Source organism: Perna viridis, chromosome 1 (genome assembly GCF_037379345.1).
Source record: "Perna viridis isolate PV_CMFRI_1.1 ecotype Kerala chromosome 1, ASM3737934v1, whole genome shotgun sequence".
Taxonomy (NCBI): domain Eukaryota; kingdom Metazoa; phylum Mollusca; class Bivalvia; order Mytilida; family Mytilidae; genus Perna; species Perna viridis.
In genome coordinates, this window is record NC_142445.1 from 55,723,319 (window position 1) to 55,747,171 (window position 23,853).

The following is a 23,853-nucleotide window of genomic DNA, read 5'->3' on the forward strand; positions in this document are numbered from 1 at the left end:
CGAATTCACACCTTTTTCTATTCAGGAACAGTAGTGTTTCTTTTAACATCATTGAATTACCTCCACCATAGGCGGTGTCTAAATTTTTTTGAATGGATTGGTACTTACCTACCTATTCAAAAATAATTCATGCATATTTTTTTTTGCTCTTTGATGACAAAATATCATAATCAAATAAAAAATATATGCCTTGAAACTATGAATGTGTGATTTATTTTTTCAAACTTTGCCCTATATATAGAAATTTACAAATGCGAAGACGAGATAAATAACAAGGACGACCTCCAGTTATATCAATCTAATATAAAAAAAATACTGGAATATATCAAATGACCAATTTATATTAATATTTATCACAAAGACATCCAAGGTACTGATAGAAGTACAGCTGCCAAAGTAATCCATAGTCTAGCCTAGTAGTCATTTCTATGTGCGTAGGTAGATGCCTTTTTTGTCCTAATATATAATCAACAAATTAAAATAAATTTCAGAAATTTGCAACTTCTATAACAAGGGTATTCGAAACTGGAAATAGTCATTTCGATTTTTTTAAATTAAAGAATACCCTAGGGCAACCCGGTACGATTAACCTAGATAAACCGTCATCAGACTCTCATTAAAGCTGAGGACAAATAGAACGATACACCATTCGACATGATTGTCGTAGGAATACGTATGATAAAAAATATTCAGTGATTAAGAGCAATGCCCAGCAATGGAATATAAAATAAAAACAAAAAGCCAAACATAAAATACAAACAACCGGAGAAAACGACCAACAAAAACAAATAAAATGAAACAAATTAACAAATAAATGACAAAAATAAACAGAAACAAACAACAAAAATAAAAAAAAAGTAAACGAGACAAATACAAAAGTAAATTTCTTCAATGATTTAAAAGTGTGCCTAGCGCAAAGATCAAGACAAAAATTACATTCAATGTCTGTTCTCACATGATAGATCAGTTTTATCAACATTATTCAATTTATAACTGATAATTTATTTGTTGTTGACAACGTTAAGTAAGGTATTTTCAATTGTGAAAAAAGAAATGAAATAAAAGAAAACTTTACACCAATGTAAAAGGACGTAATCAGGCTCAGTGCCATGTGATAAAAATCCCATTGTATTACATTTAATCACGGAAAATTAAACCAATTTCAGAATTACTGGTTAAGGAAATAAATATATTGAAATAAGTTCTTTTGTACATTGGCTTGAGTCTTTGTTGTATGAAGTGATGAGTACTTACGTCTCTATTGATCAGCCAATCCCAATCAGAGGATGCCACTGTACTTCTATGTCATTTATAGGTTAGCTAATGGAAGCTACAGATTGTAGGAAGAAAATAACAACTCAATAAAGTTTAGAAGGATTTTCTTGGTGAAATGAATGCACATGGAGAACATATCGCCAGCAATAGCGGAGTCTACCGAGAAAGTGTTAATTACAGCAATTTAATTTCAAAGCTAAGGTCTTTTAACAAAACTGAGAATTTAACGGGAAATTTATCGAATTCTGAGACAATGCATGTGACAGAAAATTCATCGTATTGGGATTATGATTACGATTATGATTATAATGCAGCACAAGCTTACTTGCCAATTAATGAGTTAATACCCGTAACAATTATCTACTCAATAACTTTATTATCAGGACTTATTGGAAATATGTTAGTCATCATATCAGTAGCAAGGTTCAAGAAAATGCAGAATACAACAAATACATTTCTTCTAAGCCTGTCCACCGCTGACCTCTTGTTGGTTGTTGTATGTGTTCCTGTCAGGGTATGTTATTTATATATAATAGATAAGTTAATATGCTTCTTTTGATTACCTTACTTTTTTTTTAATTTTATTTAAAATTCCTTCAAAAACAACACACTTTAACAAGCAATCAACCCAAACAAAAGAAAAAAAAGAAAAGAAAAAGAAATACAAACATAAACGTATGAATATAAACTAAATAAAAAAAACTATTAAAGCAAAAAAAGAAAAAATAAACAAAACAAAACATAACAAACAAAAAACAAAAAATAAAACAGAAACAAATAAAAAAAGTATATGGAGTGACTTAATCGTAGTATTCAACAACACAAGAATTTGCATTAAAATTAAAGTACATTTAAAAAGAAACAACTCAGACATTGATTTAACTAATACGTAGATATCACAGAGACTTATGTACCCCTCACTAAAAACACAACCCCCGAACACGCAAAAGAACATGTAATTTAGCAGTACTTGCGTTACCCTACTACTCCCTTTTATTACAATTTAATTTATCATGTAACTAGACACGGTGATTTGATTTCTTTCCTACATGCATTTATAAAACGTGTCTAGAAAGTCAGATTGTTATTTGCACTTCTGCACTACAATGTATCTTTCGATTTGCAAGTCTCATGGGCTTAATAATAAAGTCGGGTGTCATATTTAGTGTTATCTCGGGCAATAGAAACGATTTTTGCGTGTTATTACACATTTAAACGCGGACAAAATCTCGGACATTAAGGAAGTGTCAAAGTATTTAATTTTTAATCATCATTTGTAAGTAACAGCGATTACATATTCCCTAGTAGACAATGTCTGATATTTTAATCGTTTAGTAAATTGTTATTTAAATGTAACGGGATTTACACAGCTTTTATTCTTCCTTTGGATTAAGGTAGATCATACCGAACACTTTTAGTTCATAGATTGTCTTATTCTTTTCTCATATATAACATTGAACGAACATGCTGTAAAATTTTATGATAAAAGACGTAGGTCAATTTCGAGATAATTGAGCTTAAATATTGGCGATTTTTTAAACAAAATTTTACATGTATGCTGTTGGGAATTTTCATTGTTTAAATTCCAATACCGCAAATAACCTCTCCCTCGACAGAATGTTTTTAAAATTAGTGCTTGTTATTTATTATATATAGTTTTATGCCCATAATTCTTTAAAGACATATATTTTACATCATTTCCAACACTATATGCTCTTTAAAAATACATATTTCTGTATGATTTTGCAAGATGCCAGAAAAGAACGGTCCGTATAATAGGTATACTTTAAACTTATGTTCAAGTGCAAAATAATATGCATAAACCATCACTATAAAAAAGTGTAATCTAAGCATTGGCACATAACTTAAAAATTCAAACCATTGTTTTTTTTCTATATCTTATGCTCAACCCAATACTGTGCCATTTATATTATCACATACATGATGCTTAGTTTTTTTTCCAGTTTTAGTTGTATTGACAAGCATTGAAATCTATATCATGGTTTCAGTGTACTACATCATTTACCTTTTATTTTCTTTCACACATTGTGCTGCCAATTTCGTTTGCATATACATCACTTCAGGTTTGCGAATAGAATAGTTGAGAATACGATGACGTTCTGACAAAAACGCCATACCTTATTTAGACATAACTCGTGGTTCATGAAGTGTAAACAATGTACAATAAGAAAGCAAGCAAATGAAAATATTCTTGAATACCCCAACCATAGTAGTTATATGCAATAAAGTCCCAAAGCTCGCCATATTGACATATCTTGACCTTTTCATATCATGTATGTGTAGTCACTCGAGAAGGAGAAGTCTGTCAGAACGTCTGAAGTTTGAAATGAAGTTTTAATAGCCAGTAAATCGACTTGGCTTAGGTAACACCCCTTTAGACAAACTGAGTTGTTACTCTGCTGTTTCCAAGGAGTCAAGGACTCCTCACTGACGGATGGCATCGTTTTGTAATGTGTCCAGTTACTTATGGTTATACTGACATATGTGTTGTAACTTCAACTAGAACGATGCACGTATTGCTTTGTTATGAAAAAGATTTTAAAAAAATGACAGGAGCAACTTCAATCGACTACAAGAGAAAACAATTATACGATCAATCCAGCCGAACTGAAAACATCGGTATATGTAGGAATAGTGTCCTTAAATTTTCCAGAGAGATAAAAATGTTTTATGGTGGATTTTCTATATTGACCAACAACTTCATTTTTGAAGTAACGTTTTATTGTATAAAAATGTAATTGTGAACATTCCTAGTGGACAAAACAAATACTATAGAAAACTTAGATACTATGGAGTGATTAACATCGAAGAAATAAAAAGCTAATCTAAAGATTTCCACCAACGTACAACCTTAATGAGTTTGTCATGATATTTGATTTGTTTTTAGAGTTCCTGATCTACAATGGGTGTATTTTGTATGAAACACTCAATCTTGACTCTTGTACCTTTTAACGACATTTGTCAGAGGTGTAATTCAGTGGGATGACCGAATACAGTTCTTTTCTTCAAACGAATGAAAATAGTGTGCTATATACAATCCAACAACCACAGACACATTGACGAAAATATTGTGGGTAACACACTCGTGTAGTTTGAATAAAAAATTTTACAACTCATATCAATACGCCTTTTGTCTGTCGTATATGACCTGAATCACACAAAACACCTATGGTTTGTATTCACATTTGACATGTAAAATTAGAATTCAACAACACGACGTCATGTCACACACGGTAATAACTTTCAAGATGTAACATGCACTTTTATGTAAATATTTTTTTCGTATTGCTGCATCAAAATATACAATATCAGTTCGATTTTAATCACAATCTTGATCAATGTGTCATAACATACGTATTAACTGATCAAAGCAGTTCTATATAGGTACTGTCATATTAGAGTTATGTTATAAGAATGTCTATATTATTAATAAGTTAATGTTACCTTTGTTTAACATTGGCAGTGTATGTAATTACATTCTTTTAAAACCCTACAAATCCTGTCAAGATGTTTTTGGACTCAAAAGTTTTATCTAATTTGAAAGAAAATGTTACGAACTCGGTGATTTTAATCGTATGCTGTAATCAACTCCTTGATAGCTAATTGTTGTCTGAAGCTATGAAATAACATGCTGATTCAGTTACATCACCAAACTTCCTTGTCATATAGAAGATCCCTATTTGATATAATGTATTGGGTTTTCCATTATAAATACCAATTATATACGAATTTAATGTACGCAAACTATCATGACTTTCAAATAAACGTATCTTCTAATTTGTCGCGCAAAATTTTCAAATTTTGCATTTTAAGATAAATTCCTTGTTATTAATCTGTTTATTACCACCCCAGAGATTAGTAATTCAACAGTCTAGACACGAATGGTCATATCTACTAAATAAACGTGCTAATCCAATTATATGTAGAAATATAAATACTTTCTGTTTCGACATTATGGTGCATAGATGTAACATCTTGTAACATCTATATTAAAATATTTATGCCTCCGTAGAAAGAATACACAAAAGGCAAAAATTAACAGAAATGTATTGATAAATGAGTATCAAAATACCATTTTGTTTACAATAAATAGTAATACACTAACCACAGAAGCAAAATACAATTTCTGCTGTTTTTCTACTGAATGCATTTTCTATATGATTTGTGTGGTAAATGTTAATTCGCTGGTAAATGATTGTTAAATCATATATTTATATATTCAATAACATTTCAGTGACTAGACGCATAATTGATAAACGGAAGGGTCTTGAACCGCAGGAAAATACGAGGCTGTGTCGTGCATTTCACCGGTTCGAGCCAAATTTGTATTATGTATTAAGTTCGTGCACTGTAATTGTATTACAAAACAAAAAAAAGTTTTAAGCAAGAGAACATTATTTTATTCGAAGCGGGCAGCATCCTGTCTTTTAGAAAATGTAACGATGTGACGTTACAACAACAACAACAACAACAAAAAAGATATTTAATCAGTAACCGTATATTTGTAAGTATACGACCAGTATAATTTCGTTATTCAAACCTTTCGCGATACAACCTTTGTAATATAAATTATTTGTTACATATCACAGTTGTTAACAACATGTCGGTTACATAAATAGTTACACAATTAATTTAGCCACTTTTTTCCAATAACCTTATCATTGAAACAATGCTAATAGAGCTGTCTTTTCGTTCTGAGCCTAAATACACAAACAACAGTCTAAACAGTTCACTAATAGACACATATCAGTTAAACTTGATTAATGTTTGTGCAACGAATTCTTGTTTAAACGTCATAAAAAAATTAAAAAGTAACAGTGATACCTGATTATTTTTGTTTGCTTGTGTATTTACATATTGATAAGCTTTCTGCATGAAGAAGATGCTATATATTGATATATATGATTGCATATTTCATTCCGTCTATATTCAGTTTTTATTGGGACCCGGTTGCTTGTTTACCTTTATTCTTTTCTGTCTGAAATTGCGTCGTTGGACAATGACTATAAGTTATCAATGACAAATCTTAACTTATCCATTTTTACTATTGAAACGAAAATACGAAAAAAATCATCTATGTAAGTTTTGAATAATCTGGTGCACATTACCTGTTTTACTCTATCAGTTATTTGTTTTAAAACATCACCTACAAAGTAGATGTTATTTATGATAAGTGGTGCCCGTTTCTCCGTCAAATAAAACTGATCTAGAATCCCTTTTGTACTATAGAATTAGTTTTGTTAAGATAGGTGTTCGGTTTACCCAGGTTCAAAATGACACAAAGAACGTCAAAAAAGTGTCTTACTAGTGTTAACATGTTTTTAGTTTATTCCGGGTTCGGTTTAGGTAGTTTTTACTGTATATGGACCCATCACTTATCCACAAATCTGAATGGATTTCAATGCCTTTATAACACATTATCATTTTGCACCTCCAAATCAATTTGGAGGTCAAAAGGTGCATGTTATGAAACAGGGTAAGGGGAGAGTGTGTTAGTTTAGATTATGAGCAGTGTTCACATGTTGTTCTAGCTTATGTCTATATTCGGTGTCCAATAATCGTGTATATTAGACTTGAGGTACGGTATTGTAGAAGCAAATGCTGACTTGAATATCGATTTCTGTTGAAGTTTTTGCGACAAGTATGTAAGCTTTTCGACTCAATACCTTTTTCATTTCTGTAGATTTGCCGTTTATGAAATTTATAAAACTGCAAAGTACACTATCTTAAGCATGATTTGAATTAATTTCAATAGTGTTTAAATGTCAGATAATTATTCTGTGCAGTAAATACACGACGAAAGTCTTTAAAGCCTTTTGTTTTGAATAGTAGTTATCAAATATTATATAGTTTCATTCATTCTTAATCGAGGATCCTGTTATCGTTATGTAACAGCTATTAAAAAGTTAATTAAATCTGACGCCAGAATATCTTAGGTAATGATGTTGGTATTTGTACAGATTCTTTTGCATTGATATGAATTAACTTAAAGTACACAGTCTTTGAAGGAATTATTTTATTACTTATAAGGATTCAAAATATCTTCCAGGTTAATTTAAGGTTTATTTAAAGGAGTAATTTCAAACTGTTCCTTGAATCTTATGAGAATTTCCTCTACGTTTTCCATGTAATTTTATTTTATGATCGTTGGAATTTTTCATCATATTTCTTTATCAGCTTAAATGAAACTAGTTTGGCAATGATTATTAAAGCATAAAATGGGTAATTACAATGTTTAAACTTTCTTGAATGCCAAGTATAATTTTGCTGACTTTGAATTAATGCCAATCCTCAACAAATGGATTTGTAATGGTCAATCGAAGGTATGTTTCAAATACATGTATATCTTTGGATAATATTTTTTTCTTTGTACTGAATTTGGTCCTAAATTTCCTATTTAGATTTGTTTGTTTGTAAATACTGTTTATACATCAGGCTTCTTATTATCTTGGATCTTACTGCAGTTTTTGAAAGATTACATCTTGAATAACGTGTACAATATTTACATTAGTTTAGTTGTTTTGTATTTGTACTGATAAATGTCTGGCGACATAAATATAAAATTTAACCGCTTTTTGGTAAAATCTATAAAAAAAAAACCATCTAGGCAAATTGTATGCTCATTGCAATTTACTTATTAATCTACATAGTAACACTCATTCACTGATACATTTTTTTTTCATTCACGAAAATAGGCATACTTGGGTTTGTTAGTTGCAAAAGATGTAAATGTATTTCTTAACTTTAATATATGGCCACCATTTATAAACAAAATATGGTATCACATTGTGTATCGGCAAAAAAAAAAAAACCAAACAAAACAAAACAAAACAAAAAACAAAAACCAAAAAACACCATATCTAAATATTTCGATCACAATAGAACCATTGTATGCATCATCGCTACCCAAGACAGTCCCTACACTGACTAAACAAAAACAGCCATCGTTCAACAATATAAAGTGACATGACTATTGGTTTACTCTCACTGGTTAACTATGTAATGTTCAAATTATAACCGCACGTAGCTGGAATTATATAGTAATCATGGTGTCTGTTAATCCGCTCGTTCTTTTTTTGTCTATTCACCATTTTGTGGTTACAGTTTCCTCTGTTTTACATGGTATTTTTACAGAAGATTTATATAGGTAAGCATTGATGTGGAATTCAGTTTAAGACATAACCGACATCAACTTTCTGTTTGACAACTTCAACTTCTTTAAAGCTGCATTAGCTGCCAAATTGATCAGTTTTGATTCTGCTGAATTTTGCTGATTCAATGATTGTAGTAATGCAATTGAAGCAGTAAATGTCAATAATACCTACAGAATATTGTGAAAACAACGTTTTTTTCATTCAGAGAAGATCGATACCTCTAATCTAATTATTTTTCGCCATTACTTCCGAAGATTGCCGACGGGACATTCACTTGGGTTAAAAATTCTTCAACCTTAGTAAATAAAATAACAATAACGGATATACAGGTAAGCACGTGTCTTGTTTACATTTCATTTCATCTATTTCTTGATTAGTTTTCAAATAAATAATGACCATATTTCAGCCACATTATATCACAATAGGTAAATTTCAAAAGGATCCTTGCGCTATATATTCGAACTTTTTTCTTTTACGGCTTGAGTCCGTCAGTCTTCCTGGCTGTTGGGTAACCACTTTCGTTTGCAAATCAGATTTGTTATTAAAGAAGCGACCATTACAGCACATGCGCGGATTAAGGTCACCAGAAGTCACGTGCATACGAATTTGTGTAGGTCGATTTTTTGTCTTGCAAGACAATACATATATAGACACCTATTTAATGTATTTAATGCATTTTATGTGTGGATATCAAATGAAATTATACATGGAAGTACAATTCAGTAGAAATAATTCAAAGTTAAGGTGTATTTCAACAGAAACAAGAACAGAAACAAAAATTTACGAAAATGACAGCTAATGAAGCTTTGAATGAACAAATTCTATTAAGTCAATGAAACAGACCAAGTCCTATTAAATTACTTTGATGTTCCTTAGTGCATTCAATGGTTGATAGCGACTACTATGCTATCGCCTATGATGGTAAGAACAGTAACTATTCCGTGACTCTTAACGCATTGGTTACTACTCATGTTCCTTTGAACCAACGCTTTATATAATAAACCATGTTTTATTGAATATAGAATACAAATCGAAAGCATTTCATGTCATCAATAAAATGTAAAGATTTCACAATTGAAAGATTAAGAACATTCAGTTGCGTGCATTGATGTGCACAGTACATATAATTGTTTCCATCATTTGTCTTTAGATATCAGCTTTATTTTCAGTATGATTTCCAATTCCGTTTCAGACAGCCCGTCTTCCTTCAACTGAAATTCTTTTTGAAACAGTTTCTACGCAATTAAGTACGATATCAATTCATTCAATACTTCAATCAATCAACATTTTTCTATTTATAATTCTTAAAAGAAGAAATTAACACAATGTTGAATGGCATGTGCTGTTTTTGTTGAATTTACCAACCAAACTGTCAATATAAAACACATTTTAAAATAAAAGCGGCCATTTAGACTTGTGTCACGTTACTACAATATTGCTAGACCAATTTCTTTCAAAATCACTTAGTGGCATGATAAAATAAAATTGAAATTTGTTTTACCATCAATAACCTTGTATTAATCCGCGGATATCAAACCCACATTTCACAAATATAACTAGAAGATTGCTTCTTTTCTTTTTCGTCTACCCTGGACTTGCCTTTTTATGAGTGGCTCGGCGGTTGTTTCTAAAATGGCAAATGACGCGTCATCTACAGGTGCACTTGTCCATGTTCCAAGTTTTTAGTGGAGTCCGAGTTGCTCATTTACTTTTGTTACTTTGTATATATTATTTTGGTCATTTATGTTCATTGTAGTGTGTGTCTGTTTTCCATGCCTTGTCTTTGTAATAGTTTTGTAACATAATTAAGAAAGAAGCCATATCTCTTATGCACAGTCTCCCAGGCTTCAAGTGGGGATACAATGACATTTTGTTTCAAACCAACTTAAATAAACGAAGAATTAGAAGTTTCCTTTTTATACTGGAATATCTGTGTAATGTTTCATGTTATCATATTTTCCAAACAAATTTAGATTGATACAAATGTAGAAGTCATTAAAATAATCTTAAAATCAACTCTTCTAAACCCGTTCTATTGATGCAGTAAAAACTTTATTTGTACGCATTCTTTATATGGAGGTACACGGTAGAAGACCAAAAAAGATACTTTAAGGTTCATCTATTAAGTACCAGTCCACATAAAATTCAGACACTGCTTATAATTAAGTGATTCAAGCTGTAGAAAAAACCCACGGAATAAACGATGCTTTTTTGGTCTGCATATATTATATTTTTATGTGACAATAGTCATTTCTGTAGTTAGATCTGTACTTTTGAGTAATTTGCCTTCAATAATTCTGATATAAAAAAAAATCAAACCAAATCAAGAACAATAAATTTTGTAAAGTGCTAATTTGAACCTGGGTAAACTAAGTACCTGTGGTATATAAATTTTATCTTAGAAGCACAACACCCAAATGAATAGCTAAGACTGATTATGTGATCTATAGCAGAGAGTAATCAAGGGAACCAAGGTTATAGCGGTAACAAAAAAATGTAATCCGGGTACAAAGACCAGATATGGAAAACAGACATACACAACAAAGAATATAGAGTAACTAAAATCATACATACAAAGTAACAAAAGCAAATGAGCAACTCGGACTCCACTAAAAACTGGGCCTCAGAACAAGAAATAAAATTTGATGGGTTTTTGATAAGCATGAATTACCTCCTGTTTGATTTTGATAATGACTGCTGCTTAATATTTCTAGCATCCATTGGAACTGAGTGTGTTGATTCTATGAGCTTGCTCACTTTATTTCTAGTTACATTAAAATCAAGGGAAGAAAATTCAGAGGTCAAACAGTTTTCATGTTGTTCTTAGATAATAAATCTTGTGTATGCTTATAAATCAAGTCGTAGGATACTTACTTTATATAATGATTTCATGTAGATAATGTTAGAGAAGGAGAAAAAGGAATAAATAATGGAACGAATAGTTTAATAAATACGGTTTCGGTAAATACGACAAACGTTTTCTGACATAAATACGACCGGTGATAAAGAGTGGTCAACAAATACATATCATTTAACAACATAATAGGATGTATGATTTTTTTTGTTGTCTACAATTTGCTTCCATAAATGTGTCTTATTTGATTTCTGCAAAGCACTTTCTTTAAAACGTAACTTTGTCATTTGTCAAGAGCAATAATACCACAAATCTTGATGCTTAAATGATATTACTGAAACATTAGCTGCAGAACATGTCTTAAAATCCTTCAGAGATAGAAATGCCGTTATAATATTATCAAAACAAACTATTTCATTGTATAATTTGTCGTGACATTCTTATAATTTAGATTATATTTGTACAAGTGTGTACACAGACTGGCATTGCCCGAGGGGCAAGTATGGACGCAGACTGGTATTGCCCGAAAAGCAAATTTGAACATACATACGATTTGTCTTGAACATGTTTGCATTGTCTAGAAACCTTCTCCATTTATTGATATCAATAATTGAATTATGCACATGTTATGAATAAATATGCATTAATATGTGTTACTAAACATCTAAATGGGGAACACATTCCACTATGGATTGCCATAAGACAAGTTATAAACATATGACAATGCTTCTTCCTTGAATGCGTGCTTGCGTGGATGTTTTGAACTTGCTATGTCATGTTCAGGATTGGCCATTTCTTTTTATACAGGTCAGCTTGATAAAATTCTGGCCTCTCAGTTTTGGATTAACATAAACCTACAGTGTGATATCTGTCAGTTACATGGATGGCCTTTATTTCAAAATGGTAGGGGTCATAAACTCAAAATTAAATAAGAGCATTTCTATAGTAGTTAGTAAAATCATATCAAAATTTCATAACAATTGATCAACCTCAACTATAAAGTCATCGCACGAAAACCAAGTGAATATGGACGATGACGCGGACGCCGCCCACGGTGACGCCGCTGTAAGCACCATACCAATATACAATGTTTTGCGGTGACACTATTATATTAAATACATACATACATACATACATACATACATATATATATATAGAGGCTAATTCGGGGTTTGGGAATGCTCCATTTTCAATTCCCTAAAGGCCTGTCAATAACTCTTCCTTAGGACCAATTTGGTAGTGTGTGATTTCCAAAGTTTTTACATTAGTCCTAGTTAAACAGTTCTCTAGCAAAAGAGAATAAAACTGCATAATGAAAAAAAAATTCCCACTCACATTCATGTACTCTACAAATAACATTCGAAATTCTTATGAAACAGAATTACAATACCGGTATATAATGGACTTTAAGACTAAATCCATCGATACTGGCTCACAGTTAACACTTTAAAATCAATATTACAATTAAATCTTAAATCTTGTATCAAACAATTTTAATCAACTTCTAAATAGTTATATACATTTGTAGCCTGAAAAATGTTTCCTTGGACAAAAACTGTATACTGTAGTATTTGTTTCGCGGCTGTATAAAATATATCCAGAGGCACTGTCAGTATCGTTTGGTTTCAGAACCAACGTAACATGTATGTATATTCAGCATGTCAAAACACTGTCATTGACTTTTATTTTCTTTAGAATCTCTATTTCATTAAATCATGTAAACCTTCACAATTTACTAAAACTTGTGTGTTACTCTACATCTATAATTATATACAGTAAACTATTTGTGCAATTCGAAATCATTGTCTATTGAATATTCTAAGGACAACATCATCTGACATCACTATGGTTATAAAACATTTTTAAAGAACATTGCATGTGCAATATGTATTTTATCTTCCATGCACATATTTCTACAATATCATAATAAAGTAAGCTAAGACCACTGCCATCAAAACAAAAAAAAAATATATCTCAAGCGCCGAATCCTTAAAGAGATTTGGCCGTGGACTAAGTCTAAAATTATTACAATGTAGTTGTTTAGTCTTTGCATATTTGGTCTTCATTGTATTCTGAGTTTGGTGTCACTATAATGACTTATTTCATTTTAAAAGTTTTAAATAAAAGTAAATCGCTACCTACCGACTCTACAAAATTTCAGAATGGTGATCGGATATATAACTATTTTTACGGCCTTGGAGATTTCTCATCAATTAACTGACATGCACCAATAAGTTGACTTACCTATCTGTCTTACATGGACTTGAAACTGTTGATTTTAACACGAAAAGTATTTTGCTGGGCCAAAGATTCATCCGTGCGTGGGAGACCCCAAATGATAGCAAAGGGTGTTAAGAAACCCCTCAGTCCGTCGTGAATAGCTAATACCACATATGAGGGCATACAGGGTCCAACAGTATTTAGAGTATATATATATATATATGTTAGCACGAAAGCAAATATTAAACCAAGTATAGGAATAGTCAACTGATGGTCAGTGTCTCTCTTATCGTGCAAATGACTGGCTAAAACTGTGTTACGAAAGATTTTTGGGTATTTTAGTGGTTTATACCTACAAAGACAGTCGAATTATCAACCCAATTATCTGCTTGAAGCAACGATGTCCTAGCTTTATAATACACGAAATGAAGGGTGTAACGGATATACAGAAAGTGCTAGCGTTTTCAACTTTATTGTCATAGTGTTATTTAAGAAGGGTATGTTATAACGTGTATAAAAATCGTTAAGTTTATATGGCATAAGAAATTTTCTGATGCTAAACTGCTAAGTTGAAAAATAGTAAATAGCTCTATTTGAATGTAATGAAGATTGACATTAAACATGTGATGGACACAAAGTAGACAATACATATCCTTTACAGTAAATCTGTATACCTACTAAGAGAAACCTATTAGCAAAGTGTTATTGCAAACGACACAAACCTTAATAGGCGCAGTTAATAAAATAATGTGTCACTTTTGTCTAAAGAACCATATTTTTCTGGAAAACGTTACATTGTTTATGTTTCTAATTAAGATAACAATCATGCCATTAACCATTGATATCACCGTCAATGTTAGACAATACAACCAATTACTACTGCTGTCTGTTTCCAATGGAATAGCAGCATCTAAACAGGGCCATATTGAACAAAATTGATTGTTACTGAATAAAACATAGATTAATCTCCATTTTGTCTGATAGGTTGCTTTCATTAGGACAGATCCCCGAAATCAAAAGCAAAACAACCATAGTTATTCACAACCTGCATTTATCTTAGTTAAGTTACATCACTTTTACGTAAAGTGGTTAAATTCATTCAAATTCTCGCTGCTTACTTGTTCGCCTTAATGTCTATTACTGGAATAATTTTAGTAAAGTACAGTAATAACTTTGAAAATTAACATTACGTTTTTATTGTATAATTGTCTTGGAAATACAAACGTTTTACTTTAAATATTAGAACGAAAATTGAAAGCAATTAATGAATGCTGATAACTGAGTTCGCTTTATTAAAATTGAGGGAGGTGGCTTCCATCCTGGAGTCGTACTTAGCGATGTTTAAAATAATTGTCTTAACACTGTTTGATTAAACGGTGAATGCTGTTTTACTATTAATTATTGTATCTATTAATTGATTTAACTTGTAGAACTTAGAATATTGTTTAAGTTTTATTTAAATAAATGAAGTTACAGTAAGAATGAAACGAATTGGTACATCGGGGATAAAGTTATGAAACATTGACAGAAACACTTAAGTTAAATTGTTTGATGAATCTTTATGAAACTATCAAAAATATGCTTGTCAGACATGTTCATTTACTCACTTGATACGACTTTTAACTAGCATGTACGGCGGATGTTTTCAAGAAAGAAGAACTGCTCACAATACCTAAGGACCCGAAATTAACCAGTGTTTTAGCGTGCAACAACTTCGACAAGGTAGATGGTGTAGTGGTGGTGTGCTTGCCTTGGGAACAAAACATCGTGGGTACGATTCCCGGTCTAGTCATATCAAAGAATAATCAAGGGAACAAAGGTTAAGGCGGTAATCAAAAGAATGTAACAAAGGACATAAAGTAACTAAAATCATACAAAGTAACAAAAGCAAATGAGCAACTGGGACTCCACTAAAAACGGGAGCATGGACTAGGTGCAAAGCGTCCTCTGCTTTTCTAGAAACACCCGCCGAGTTGCTCATAAAAGTCAAGTCCGGGATAGACAAACGAGGAAAGGAAAACTATGACCGGTTGAATAAATAAGTTTTTATGGTGCAGATGGATACACCTTAACAATCCACGAATTCCAAGCAAACCACAATCAAGCAAGCGAATTAATATGATGTAAAATCTGTAACCTTAACTGTTGTTTTGTGACGCATATTTATTCCTGCCATTTAGTTTTCTTTTGTTTTAATTTCACGAACGTGCATCATTCGTTGCTAAATAATATATATTGTCTATTTACTGTTCTAGCTTTCGTTTTGACGTTTTCGATATTGCTCTTAACATCTGCTAAATAAGTCTTCTTTGATCAAAATAGAGGTTACCCTTTCTGCCGCAATGTGCACTATGTCTATATACATGATATCAATCCTTAAAAGATACTCTTAGCCTTTTTATAAATTATAGTTCCACCAAGGGCTGTGTTTTAATGTATTTGTTTAATCCTTGTTCTGTTTTAATAATCCGTTTTTAAAATCCTCCAGAGACAGCACATTTCCGAAATTAATATCATTGTTCATAATATGGTGTGTGTGAAAAAGATTTTGCATATTTTCAACAATTTTTTTCCGTGTTTTAGACTAAAACTACTTTGGTAAAGCCGAGGGGATTATGGGATTTAAAACGTGGAAAAGTACTTATGACCATGGGATTATAACATCTAGATATTTTTCCTCTTTAGAACAAAAGAAGATCGTCAAGATATAGTCTATTTTTCCTTAAGAATAAATGATAAATCTAATATGACCACTTGATTACGAATGTCTTCATGTCATTAGTTTGTTTAGAAATAGATTAAACCAGAGGAGTCAGAAAATCTGTCAAGAGCTGCGAACATCCTAAAGAAAATGTTACAAATGTTTGTGACAAGTTAGGACCAGACATATATTCGGTCATTTATAGTATAAATGTAAGCTTGTCGTGTGTGACTGGAATTATTTGGTTCTTATCAAAATTAGACATTGCGTTTTTTGATGTTCGCATGCAAATAAAATTTGGAGGGGCTAATTTTAATTAGATTGAGCTGGAATTAATATTTCACAAATCTAGATCGACCTTTCTGTATTTCTAGTGTTAGAATTAGATTAACATTGGGAAACTTCTATATATCTATAAGCACTAAATATACAACATAGCACATTGATATAATTTATACATTATGGGAAATAAGACATTGTCGAGTACAGTTATGTACGTTCAAAATGAAAATAAGAAAGTTATAAGATATAACACAATGCTACAACTATGAATATTTTCATAGGTTTATCATTTTTTCAGAATGTATTTAAAATAACCTTTGAAAATTAAAAAATAATACGCAAAAAACCAATATGAAAACAATAACTCCTTTCAAAAACTTTCAAACTGAGTTCTTAGTTTCTTATGTAGAAATGTTTAAAATTAACTGCTGCGCAGTAAACAAAATGTAATGAGTGTTGTTGGGGTTTCAGGTTTCTTGTCATGATACCTTAGTAATCAATATAACAAACAAAATACTACGGAAGTCGGAAATGACTTTTCTTGATAGTTTAATACTATCCTGATTTGCTAGAAGTTACGCCGCATGGAAAGAATTATAAACACTGCATATTGTGGTGCACTATTATGTAATGCTTTAGTCGACTTAACATGTCATGTTTCTCAGCATGAATCTCCACGTCTATGTCTGTCTTTTAAAGAATAGAAATTTTCGTACTCAACAAACTACATATCCCTAACGCAAACAATTTACATTTATAAAGTTCTATAAGCGTTGACTTTATATTACTCGAATGGTTTTTAGTTTACATCCAAAGCTGCGTTGAATGAATAAGAAGTTACAGTTTCAGGAAATATTGCTAAAATTGTTAATACCTTACTTTTATTTTTTCGACACGTTAACTCACGAAGAAAAAAAAACAATACTGAAAAGAAAAAATGCTCATTTGTTATTTGACATTACTTTACCAAATTTTATATTAAAATTTATTCTACCTCTACCTTCGGGCTAAAAAGATCATACTTCCACCATAACTTTTCTTATAACAAGTCTATAAAGCACAATCAAAATATATAGGATGGTTTGTTCGACCCATACTTTCTATTCCTTCATATCAGTCGGCAATTTTTTAAAATTTATAATGTAAGTCTACATTTTCCATTCTATAAATAAAAAAGTGACGTCATAATTGTCCTTCATGTCGAGGAGACGGTATAGTTTTATTTTGATAGCCGAAAATATCAAGGTTAAATCTTGAATAAAGTATAAATGTTTGTCTGTACTCTAACCATGTTTTCTTTACGCAAAACATGCATTTTAATATGTGAATCATTGATATTGAATATTGACATATGGTATAAAGTAAATATGTAAATCTTTAAGCTCAGCTTTGTTTATGTGTCGTAAATGATTTGGTAATTACTTGTTCGTTGACAGAAATTTTCGCTTACGAGCGACTTCCAACAGTGTCACTTATACTAAGAAAGTGTTCCACTTAAACCGTTGAATGTACATTTCGAAATCCCATATTTCATTCAGAGATGACTGCTGAATTTGCTAAACAAAATGCATATATATATATATATATAATGCCTTTAAGAAGAAATGTTGTTTTTTGAAAACGGGTTCCTGCTATATAACAAACTATTTTAACAACTTAAACCACTCTCTTTCAAATGTTATTACAAGGTTTGCCTGGTCATTAAAATAACGATTAGATAATTTAGTTGAAAATAAAAACTTTTAATAAATCACACGCTAAAGTATGTTATCTTATCTGTTTTTTGAGGAGAAAATGTCGCCTTTAATATGGAGTGTCAACGAACAAGTAACACAGAGCAGATTGTTAAAATGCCAAATACATTTCTGTATATTTAAAGTTAACCGCATATCATTCATTAATAACCCAAAAATATTTAAGTAGCAGTCTTTATGCAATTTAAACAGGAGGTTATTCAAACCCACCGAATTCATATGTGTCTCTTATTTAAAAACTGCTAGAGACCACATAACTAGCCTTAGTCTGTCTTTTGTATGTTGCACTTTTGAGTTAAAATTTGCAAAGATTGGACCTGATTGCGTTTTTCAAACGCTATCGTTCCGGATTTGGTTGATTTATGTTGGAATTGATGTGCCATTTTCTCAAAAATGAAGATCTGTACACGGAAAGGGCTATAGATCTGCGAAAAGACGGTGTATATACATAATGTTGCCAAAAAAGCTATGCTTTTGTGCATGGATTTTTCTTTACCATGAATCACTTTACCTTACGCAGTGTAAGATTTTTTAAAAATTAATTGGTACCCTAAGTGTAAAACAAAAAAAAATATCGTTTTAACGATTATACTAATTAACTATAATGATATGATTTCATTGAGGATATATAGGGCTATAATGACGGTTGAAATATATAAACTGTTATTTTCAGAGTGCTATGATCATGTGATAGATTGTTGAAACCATTTTTTGGGAAAAATATCTACTATGAAATCATGAAAAAGTAACCTGTATCATCGAATGGCGTGACAGGAATAACAGGAAAAGCTCAGGTTAACGCTCAGACATGGCAACAGGAAATTCATTTCCTATCTAAATCAATGAACATATTTTAAAATGACAAACTAAATAATCAATGTTTCTGCTGATAAAGTTATACACTTTTTTATAAGTAATTCTTTAAATGCTGCTGTTGTATTTTGTTAAGGACATTTATCACAGTCATGCAGAGAAATGTGCATGCCGTAAAATATCTTACTTATTTGTATTAGTCAGTCAGAACAAATTTCGTTATCTAAATCGAGCAACCAACCTGTGAAAAAAGTTCAGTTTATACATATTCAATGGAATCCTCATTCATTATTATTTCATTAAAGACAACTATGTTTTATCATTAAATTAAGTAAATTTGATTTTAACGCATGTTGGTGATGTTGACAATATTTCACGATGACGCGTATGTTTCCCAAGTGATTTGACCCCAATTAATCTTGCTATAAAAAATACATAAATTTTACAGAAGTAAGTAATGACTATTCAGAATATCTAGCGCTCAATTTCTCTTATACTCGTGGAAGCTATTTCAATGTTTCTCCTAATTTTTGTAGTACAGCGAGCGATACTGGAACGGAATTCATTCGGTTATTCCTGTAACTTACTAAGAATAAACTACTCGATATCACTGCATGCATTTTGACCAGTGTATGTTAATATTTAAGGTTAGTAGCTTTCTCCTATATTTTTCTGATGGGAAAAAATTTTGTGCTTTAAGTTGTCCATTTATTTAGTTTTGAAATAAGACATTATAATAATGTTGTTTTATTCAATATAATCAGATAGTACTTTGAAAAAAAAAAAAAAAAAAAACACCGTTTGAATGGGATCACGGATGTGCGCAACAACACAATAGACATTCCCTTTTTGCGCTTACTTAGGACTAATTTACTTTGCTTTACACGTCATTATTCCAAGATGTATGTCCATATTCATTTGTTGTTTATTGTTTGTAAACTCTAACACAAGCTTCGAAATATTTAATGTTTTCCTAATTTGAAAACATAGTGGCTGACGTCAACTTGGTTCGTTTTCTAGTTGTCAGTTGTGGCATTATATCTATTTTCAGTAGATTTGCTCATTTTCAAAGAAGAGAAAAACAAATTATATCAAAATTAATGTATGAAGTATGATTTTTAATAAAAAATAAACCTGTTATTCAGATCGAACCCTTAACGAGATTTTTAGATAATAAGGAAGGTGGAAAGTTTGGGTTTATTTTAATAATACCTCTATTTGTTCATTGAATTTTTTTTTTGAATGAATACTTTACAGCCTACCGTTTGATGTATACAACTCATTTGTTAGGACAAACAGTTAATGGTTAACTAAAAATACATCAAACGTCGCCGAACATGACTGTATCATTAGCTTTATTGTTTCATGTGCTTTGTTGACGCGATTGACAATTTGACAGCATGTACAAAAACCATATAAGTACAATTGATGCAGGTCTAATGTTTAGCTATAAAAGTGGTCAATAAAGTGTAAGTAATAGTTGATGAAGTCCTCATAACCGTAATCATTACTAATTGTACCTTTGACCTAAGAAGCACCGATAGACCAATTTAAGTCTGACAGGAAGTAAACATTTAATTACAAGTAAGGATCTTTACTACATTTGTAGTTTCGTATCTTTAACAAACACAAATTTTCACCTGTTTATAGCTCATTTCTTGATGCTTTGTCAAATTATGAAGAAAAAATAAATCATAGTTGATGTTAGGGTAATCAAGGGAACAAAGGTTATAGCGGTAATCAAAAGAATGTAATCCAGGGACAAAGATCAGCCATGGAAAACAGACATACACAACAAAGAACATAAAGTAACTAAAATCATACATACAAAGTAACAAAAGCAAATGAGCAACTCGGACTCCACTAAAAACTGGGAGCATGGACCAGGTGCACCGGTAGGGTAAGCGTCCTCTGCCTTTCTAGAAACACCCGCCGAGTTGCTCATAAAAAGTCAAGTCCGGAGTAGACAAACGAGGAAAGGAAAACTATGACCCGTTGAATAAATCAGTTTCCATGGTGCAGATGGATACACCATAACGATCCACGAGTTCATGATGACGACCATAAAACTTCTGTAGTGATGACTTCAATCTTGTAGCAACATAACCCTCTTCCAGAAGCCTATTTGTTAGAGGTCTAGCGCGATACAAAAAGTCTGCGTAGTTTCGGCAAGCTTTGGCATAACATATGAGTTGTGATATGCTCTATACGCAGGTGCTGAAGGGATGTTGCCACAGATGAAAGGAAAGTTGACAATTCTGAATGAAAAGTCATCACGTTTGTCGTAAAGTTTGGTAAATAGTTTTCATTTACCATCGATTTCTAAGTATAGGTCAATATATAAGGCTGACTTCACAGTGTCTGTAGTATCCTTAATCTCAAGTTCTTTTAGATAGGTGTGATGTTTCAAACCCCCTAAATTAGGATTTTTTAAAGATAATACGTCATCTATTAGCGGAAACTGATATTGAAGGATCTAGCCAAACGATATTCTTTCTTTCTGATCAGATCAGCTTTAAAGTCAGCCTCATAAGAGTGAAGGAATAGGTCAGCAAGTAAAGGAGCACAACTTGTTTCCATTGGAATGCCGACCGTTTGTTGAAAAAACACGTCCACCACACTGGACAAATATTTTGTCGATTAAAAATTCCAGCAGTTTGTAAACATCTTCCTCTGTATATTTGGAAAATGATTTGGAATTATTTCTTACAAAGTATGAGGAATCTCTACCAAGAACTATATATTTGTATTTAGGTGTACCATCTTTTTTTGGAAAAAACAACGATGTATAATGTTTTTAAATCGGGATTTTAACTGAGTATGGGAAATAGAAGTATACGGTGTTGAAAAATCATAGGTTTTAATGCTATTATATTCAGATAATTGTCTGGAACTAATTGTCTCCAAAAGATCTTTCGTATTTTTCAGGATCCACATTGAATTAATACCACTACGGGATTAACAAGTGTTGTGGTAGGACTGCAGGCCCTCTTTGACAGTTGTGAGTATAGAAGTTTAAACAATGACAAAAACAATGTTGTTTTGGGCTGTGTCTGCTGTTACGACAACATATTTGTCATGTATAGTAGACAATGTTTTTTCTACATCGGGGTCTTTGAAAACTGATGTAGCCTTGACACTCATTGACCTACTTAAAACTTTCATTCGTTTCAAAATTAAAGACCTCACGGCCTTTAACCACTCTTACAGAGAATCAATGTCTTCTTGTTCTCGTTTTATCCATTTTCTAGCATAGTCCTCGACGGCATCCATAAAAACTTTAAAGTTATAATTCCAATTTATGGAGCGTGGTTCACGGTACATGGGACCTTTAGAAAGGATAATACGGTTAAATCTCCCGTTACGACGTGACCAGAAGGACCATACTTGAATGGATAGGTTTTGCAAGAACAGTCAGGTGGAAAACTGTAATAGGCATCAGTATTTAAAAAAAATATCAATATAAATTCAATTTCGCTCTTTTACAAGTTACATGTACCTCTTATAAGCCATATTGGTTTATTTTCTTTTTTTCATATCGTAAGTCTTGATGAATGTATAATTAAAGTGGTATACTAATGTGTTTTTAAAGAAAAAATACACTGACATGGAATTTTTCTGCAAGATTATACTTTGAATATAAGAACGATTTCCGTAAGAGAAAACATAATATGCATCAACATCTCATTTAATCGCCACATTATTTCCACTTTGACGCAATATAAGACTTGAAACATTAATTTAAACATTTCCTTTTTATGTTAATTATTTACATTTTAAAATATAACATGTAGAAATAGAGCGCTAGATGTAAAATGATTATATTAAGACACGTTTAGCAGAATGTAACTTTCAAATGGTAAGATAATGCACTAAAGCTCGATTTTAAATTAGTAATATTAATAGACCAGGTGCACCGGTAGTGTAAGCGTCCTCTGCTTTTCTAGAAGCACCCGCCGAGTTGATCGTAAAAAGTCAAATCCGGTGAAAACGAAAGAGGAAAGGAAAACTAAGACACGTTGAACAAATCAGTGTTCATGGTGCAGATTGATACACCGTCATGATGACGACCATAAAACTTATGTAATGATGACTTCACAATCAATCTAGTAACAACATAATCCTTTTACAGAAGCCTAACTGTAAGAAGTCTAGCATGGTACAAAAAGTCTGCATAGTTATTGAAAGCTCTGGCATAACATATGAATTGTGATAATAACACTCCATAAGCAGGTGCTGAGGGGATGTTGCCAAAGATGAAAGGAAAGTGATGAACACTTAAGCAAAGATAATCATAAGCACAAATTAGAACATGAGAACAATTAGACGTAAACCATTATGTTATATCGCTCCTTTGCCATATTTGACATCAGTGCTGGATCTGGCTTTCTTTTTTTATGTCTTTTTATTTTCATGATTTCTTATATACAATTTTTTTTTAAAATCTTGAAATTCCTAAGTTTTTTGTTATAATGCTGGTGCTGTAAGGTTACTTCTTGAAACACGTGAACAGCATTCCGAAATTTACAAATATTTATACATTTGTATAGGTAATTTGGTAGGCTTGTTTGTATTTAGTAACCGAAATAACGATTGTCATGTGAAGTAATATGCACTTGTTTTGTCTTTCATGTTCTTTTTAAAATGGCCATTCCGTACTTAAGGATTTGTAAAAATATATCTTACTATGAAGCTGCTGAGGCTAATGAATGTGTGTTCTTTAAAATTGTCGCTTTATTAACCGAACAAAGCAATAAATATAAACGTTTATATTGCTGC

The 23,853-nt window shown here is 31.6% G+C and overlaps 1 protein-coding gene across 1 annotated transcript in view; it reads left to right on the top strand.

Moving 5' to 3' along the window:
* The first annotated feature begins 1,338 nt into the window (after nt 1–1,338).
* Nucleotides 1,339–23,853, top strand: part of LOC148629463 (QRFP-like peptide receptor) — a 38,090-nt gene continuing 15,575 nt past the window's right edge. The window contains exon 1 of the mRNA XM_088551594.1: nt 1,339–1,789. Coding sequence (XP_088407720.1) covers nt 1,391–1,789 — 399 coding nt within the window. The 5' untranslated portion in view covers nt 1,339–1,390. The remainder of the gene's footprint in view (nt 1,790–23,853) is intronic.